Below are 6,364 nucleotides of genomic sequence, written 5' to 3' on the forward strand. Positions count from 1 at the left end.
TTCAATAATAAACTATCATGAAGATGAAGAGAATGAAGTTGAGATGGATTATAGAATCAGACGCAACGTTATGAAAATTGCTCTACATTCTCAAGTCATGAACATCCATATTCCATGGTATATATATCCACCTAAGCTTTTATCAGTTTTGCATCAGTTAAATCCTGCATGGTTGATGAAAATGGCACATATACATGGCAAAAGGGGGAAACCAGTAGCAAGAAACTAATGCAGGTGGTTAGATAACATTATAACACATTCAGATGGGGAAAGAAGACATGTAGTTGGAGCTTCTTAAAGCCCTTGATATCTTGAGTTGATATATATACATGGAAATTTTACCTAAATCTTAATTTCAAGGATGAATTGCTAGTACGCTTAGCATGTCTGCACATAGAGACTTGATGCTTTTATCTTCTTAGCCAAACAAATTCCTCTTCAGCAGAACTCTAGCCCTTTTTCTTATATGCCAAGAGCTGGAATCAAGGGAACAAGCTTAAAATGTTGCACAGAAGGCTTTATACAAATGGTTATTGATGTAGTGGGTGCATTTTTTTTCAAAGCATTTGTGTGCTGTAGATTCAAGGCATACCAGATAACCACAAGCTAGCCTGTGTGCTTTGACTTTGGCCGTCGATAGCGTTTCTTGCTCGTTTAGTATCTGTATAATTTCTTTACATGGGTTCTTTAGAGTTCCGGAGTCTGAAGGATTGAGTTTCATTTGCAGCTCTTTTGCCACGCACATTTCAACAACATCAACGGAAAGCCCGGTTTTGAGAGCAACGTACTGCAGAAGAAAGGAAGCTCAAGGATCAACTAAAAAATGAATTAAGAATATAAACGGATGAAGTGCAGCTCCATTTAGTGACAGATTACTTGACTTAGGTGTCCAATCGTCACTGAAGGCCTGCAGCGAATATATGGTCTTTGCAATGCGGGTACTCTAGTTTCATCGATGGAAATGAGCACAAGGTGGATGTCCAACTAAAAGTCAGGAAGAGAAGGCAAAAGTCATTGATGGATAGAAACATAAAAGATCGTTGAGCTTTTAAGCAGCTAAAAGAGGCATAACAGCATGCATGTGATTCAATAGGAGAGCCATTTATACGTTAACATGTCCATAATTTATTCACAAGGAAGTTCAGTAACACCTCAAATTGTTGTTTTTACCTCCTTCTCACTGACATTTTCTGAGTTTCGAACATAATCCGACAGCTTCATGATGCGGTTATTCCTGGGATTTTTACCAGCCCCCCCATTTACACCCCCATATCTAGTGTGACTTCTTATTCCACCTTTTCCCCAAGAAAGTTTTTCCGAGCTACCAACAAGCCCTATAGATGCACCAACTTTTTCTTTGTACACTTCATAATCATTTTCGATACCACCATCTGTTCCATCTGCTCCAGTAGCTGAAGAAGACTGGGAAAATCTAACAGGACCACCTCTCCTGGATCTTTTAGGTCTAATGTCCATTCGCTCATCCGCAGAAGATGAATTTTTGCTGACATCATAATCATTTTCGTCCTCGTTTTCATCAAAGCATATACTCTCAATATGATTTTGGAAGCTTTTGGATCCTCTAGAACTTAATCTCCTCGAAGGTTTAGAACGTTTCCTACCCAACGCTTCAGTTTGTCGTTGAAGTGTCTGAGCGATGGAAGTTTGGATCTGAAAAATAACCCAAAAATAACATTTTAAACCAAACGTGAAGATAAAGGATCAAGTGTGATCATAGATACCTGATACAACTACAATCTATAATAGAGTGTAATCTTAGATACCTGGTACAAGTAAATTCTATAATAACCATTTTGATTTTCAGCACGAGATCTTTCCAAGTTAAATGGAATAGAAAAGCACAACAGCGAAGAAAAACATGCTCTATTTCATGTCCCAATGTTCCACAATTTTGCATTACATATTTATCAAATAATGACTTAATAATTCCTCTCTCTCTTAATCAATTTCAGCATGACAAACTCTGTGATTTCTTGTACATTTAACAATGCAAAGTGAGCTTATTAACTCTGGAAACAAACAAATTCATGTCCATAACGAAAAAAATCCACAGAACTTAGCCTTCTCACCTGCTTATTACGACCTTTCTCTTCTTCTTGGAAAGCCAGTTCCTAACCAAAAAAGAAAAATTAACAAGGAGTATACAGAAATGACAATATCAATCATCAAACACCAAGCTTGCAAGTTAAAACATAACATTCCCACCTCTTCCTCATATTTGTCAATATCTGGATATAACACGGCAATCAAGGTATCATAATTTGGATCATCTCTCAGAGAGCGTCGACTGGCACAATGAGTGCGGCAAGCGGGGCACTCCTTATTACTGCAGCAAATTTCAGTACAAGTTTAGTGTAAGCCAGAAGGAAAATCGTGCAACGATACTTATTTATTTTCTTCAAAATAAAAATTACATAAGAGCATACCCTAGGCGCATTGATTTGTCTATGCATTCCCTGCAGAAGCGGTGCAGACATTCCATCACTGTTCTGGTTTTTTTTATGATTCCTGCACGTTAGGAATTGAAAAAATTTTATCGACCTCCTTAAGAATACATGCATAAACATGGAGATAACCCTCCAAAGTGAGCTCTGAGGTTACCTCACCTAACCCACCTAAATATATTTCCCAAACATGCTAAGACTTAGAATGTCATGGCTCATAGTATTTGGATACAACCACTAAAAAATGTCACATTTCAGGAATGTTTTGATTTGGAATTTAGTTATGAAAAGGAAAATTTTTTGGTGTTAGCTGTAAGTGCATGAACTGAAAGTAAAGATCAAGAGTCTTGACAATATGAGCATAAATGTACTAATTGTTACGTGTAAACATTAACACCATCACAAACCACTGGCCCTAAATGTACTTATATGTAGCCTGAAACGGTAAGGATCGAAAAGGAACACAGAACACCAAAAGGAATGAAAACCAAATTCCATAGCCTCATATGCTCAAGAATTCACTCACTCTACAGTCCAATTAGTGACCTTGACGGAATGGTGTAATCACAAAATGCAAAACTCCATAACAAAGTAGAAGTTGAGGTGGAAAAGTTTGTCATCTTAAAACTGTGGAATGCGTACATAATCTGATAAAAAAACCATATCGGGATCCATTTCTAAATCAATAGTCCATATACAAAGCCAACCTCAAATTTTAGTTCTTGCCATCACTCCCAGATCCGGAGAATGGAGATTATAAAGAATAAAAAAATTTATGTTCTCCGACACACCTTATATACAAAAATCAATTTTGCTGCATCAGAATAGATTCTTAGATCAGGTGGGTCCGGTGGCACTTGATTCAACACGTCATTTAAAATTAATCGTCTCCTCCTCCACATTTCATCACGGACAGTTAAATCATTTGAAATAACCTTATAGATAGGTAAGTATATAAACCAACAAAAATAAGTTAATTATATATGATGATTGATTCTCAGGATGTGACAACAATCTTGTTAAAGTCAGTAAAGACCCAGATGAAACGTTGACACCAATATTAAACAGCAAAATTGTTTCACGTAGTGAGCGTGTTTATGTACTTGCAGAAGATGAATTGTATAAAAATTAAAACCAAATGTTTAAATCAATAGAAATCTTATCATATGTGAGATAACTACGTTCAACAAGAAGGGATTATTAAAACATACCTAAGCAGATAGGACATTGGACTTCTTTCCGAATGTCTGACAATTTCACGGCGATAAATCTGGAAAAGAAAACCAGACAGAAGAATTAGGATTCGAAATAATCGCAAGACACCTAAGATCGTGTTAATCCTTGAGGGAATTCTACTGTTCACCATGCAACTAAAGAACGGATAAACAACTTTCTGTTCAGACGCGTATATTCTATAACGCAACCCAAATAGTTCGTTCATCGCCCTAGCGTAAGAGTAGCGCTCAAGTTGTAAAAATTTTGGGTAAACTCGTTCTTAATGAAATGTCGGGTTTCCAGTCGTTAACTTCTTGGAATTTGCGTAAAATTGGATCCAACAATCAATGGCGGGAACCAGCAAGATTTTTCCGTGAGCGCTTCAGTTATGGTAAGCTTAATTCCACGTTGAGTGAAAGCTTGATCTCGGATCATGTGAGCTTTAACATCGTAGAGAAGCTAAAACCATGTGAGCTCCAACGTCATTACCCACCCAGCAGCTTGTAGCATAGGTAAAAACTGATTGATCGCATATACGACCTCGAGAACCCACTTCACCCACAAGATCCAGCACCCAATTCCACTAACCTTAATCGGAAAAGGAACTGAAAACTTGAAAGTAAAGAAAACTCCGGCGCAGGACAAAAATCAACGAATGCCTCCGCACGTGAAGCTTACGCAGCTGGTCTTCGAATACGGTCGCAGCAAGACCTCAATGAACAATACCACGAAGCATAGCATGCAGATCCCAAATCAATCCCAAGCAGTTAGGCACCAAATAACTCCATAACCAAGCAGAAGAAATAAATCAAAAGAGTAAATAGAGTAAAAAGGAACGGCACGAAAAAGATGACGAACAAAAAGAAGTAAGCCAAAAACAGAGCTGATAAACAGAACATACTCGTCCTTATCTCCTTGACTGGAGGAAGGGCTTCGATCGGATTCTGGCGAAAGAAGAAGCAACATAGAACAGCACGAACTCAGTACACGCAGAAAGAAAAGAATTAAACAAACAAATAATAAGATATATGAAATGCAGGAACATCAAAGAGTGGGTTGCATCGTGAAAAATTTAGGGTGCTGAAGAGAAACAAGAAGCGTACCCTCAGATTGTCCATCTTCAGAGCATTCATTGAAGGTATTATGGAGTCGCGGCAAAAGATCAACATCCACAGTGTCGTAAGCGCGCTTCCGAGCCGGCATTGCTTCGGTCTGAAGCAAAATAAGTTGAAGAAACAACGAAAAGAAGTTGAAAGTTGAGAAAAATTGAGGTTCGTAGAGATGATGAAGGGGACGGTGGAGCAAAATATCGGAGACGAGAGGGAGGGAGGCTCGTGTTCGTGGTTTTACGAAATTTCCACGGCATCAGATTGAGCACACCAAAGAATTTTGGAACGGCCTTTCATCAAATGCATTTACATATATACCAATTTTCATACTGTACAAACACGCTAGGGTATTTTAGTAAATCTGCATCCAGTCATTTCTTCCCTTTTTTTTTTTTTTATTTAATAAAATAAAATTATAAACTCTTCTTTTTTAATCCTTATTTGTTTGCTTCTACATTCTCTTGGCTTTTACCATATCATAAGTTTGCAAACTTGGTCTGTGAATTACGATCTAAATTATTGAAGAACGTCTGCGGCTTAATCCTTAAAAAATGCTTCTTTTCAGACACATACGATACAATCAAGAGGTCACATTTAAAAAGTCAATGGGTCAGTTATCTACAGCTCTCCAAAATACATGAAACAAACTTTCATATCCTTCAAGCAGCAGAAAGAAATTAACACACCATATAAACTCACACAATCATTTCCAATCATTACCTTAGCTACACCTAATCCAATGCTTTCTTTTAATATGGTAAAAATAAAATTAAAAAGATAATTAATTTTTTTCACTTAACACATCTTTATTGGGTACTGTTTGAGCTGTCTAAATAAATTTTTTTCTTCTCACCTAATTCGTTGTTAAATTGTTGTTAAATTGTGCAGAAAATAACATTGCAAGATTTAATTGTAGAGCTCCTGAACCACATTCTCTATACACACTAAATCACTAATTGACCTAAAAATTTTGAAAATAAATTTAATACTGTATCATTTAATGATAATTCTTATTACTTGAGTTCAACAACTTGTGACAGATTTTAGACGCCGTCACTTATCGCATAGGCCTAGATTTTAAGAGTTTTCGTAATATTATCTCTATTGTTTAACATGGGCTATATGAGAAGAATCTTTTTCTCCCCATTTTGCCATTCATTTTTTTGTTAAATGTCCATCATACCCCTTCCATTAATTATGTGTGTCTTTTTTCTTTTTCTTTTTTTAGATTTTTGTTTTCAACAAAATAGCCTCTTATCAAGAGACATAATGTAAATGGAGGAGAGAGGAAAATAATATAAAGAGGGGAGAGGGGAGAGGGAGAAAGAGTAATTTAAGTATAAATTATATTCACACCCTTTTATATCACTCAATTTTATTCTTTTCAGACAAATACAATAACTGAAAAAAAATTTATATCACTTAATGTTGTGAATAAATAATGTAATTTTAAATTCATATAATAACTATTTTTTTAAAAAAAAAAATAATAATCTCACATTTTCATCTACCATGGAATCTTCTTAAAGTATTCCTAGCATAAAAATTAAAATTCAAATAGACCTATCCTTTACA

At 36.0% G+C, this 6,364-nt stretch overlaps 1 protein-coding gene across 5 annotated transcripts; it reads right to left on the reverse strand.

The window, feature by feature from the left end:
• Nucleotides 1-68: 68 nt before the first annotated feature.
• Nucleotides 69-5,064, reverse strand: LOC120073141 (putative E3 ubiquitin-protein ligase RING1a). 5 transcript variants are annotated; one of them, XM_039025790.1, is made up of 11 exons: nt 4,784-4,889; nt 4,269-4,624; nt 3,677-3,735; nt 3,257-3,400; nt 2,448-2,529; nt 2,227-2,347; nt 2,091-2,132; nt 1,171-1,671; nt 877-984; nt 593-787; nt 69-476 (listed from the first exon to the last, which is right to left on the reverse strand). In XM_039025790.1, exons 5-11 carry the CDS (start codon nt 2,501-2,503, stop codon nt 450-452), a joined length of 1,050 nt encoding a protein of 349 aa, XP_038881718.1. In that variant the 5' UTR covers nt 2,504-2,529; nt 3,257-3,400; nt 3,677-3,735; nt 4,269-4,624; nt 4,784-4,889; the 3' UTR covers nt 69-449. The 5 variants fall into 5 exon arrangements, with proteins under 5 accessions (XP_038881718.1, XP_038881714.1, XP_038881715.1 ...); XM_039025786.1 differs by lacking the exon at nt 3,257-3,400 and having other exon boundaries at nt 4,582-4,624; nt 4,784-5,064; XM_039025787.1 differs by lacking the exon at nt 3,257-3,400.
• Nucleotides 5,065-6,364: the final 1,300 nt, after the last annotated feature.

This window comes from Benincasa hispida, chromosome 3 (assembly GCF_009727055.1).
Source record: "Benincasa hispida cultivar B227 chromosome 3, ASM972705v1, whole genome shotgun sequence".
NCBI lineage: Eukaryota > Viridiplantae > Streptophyta > Magnoliopsida > Cucurbitales > Cucurbitaceae > Benincasa > Benincasa hispida.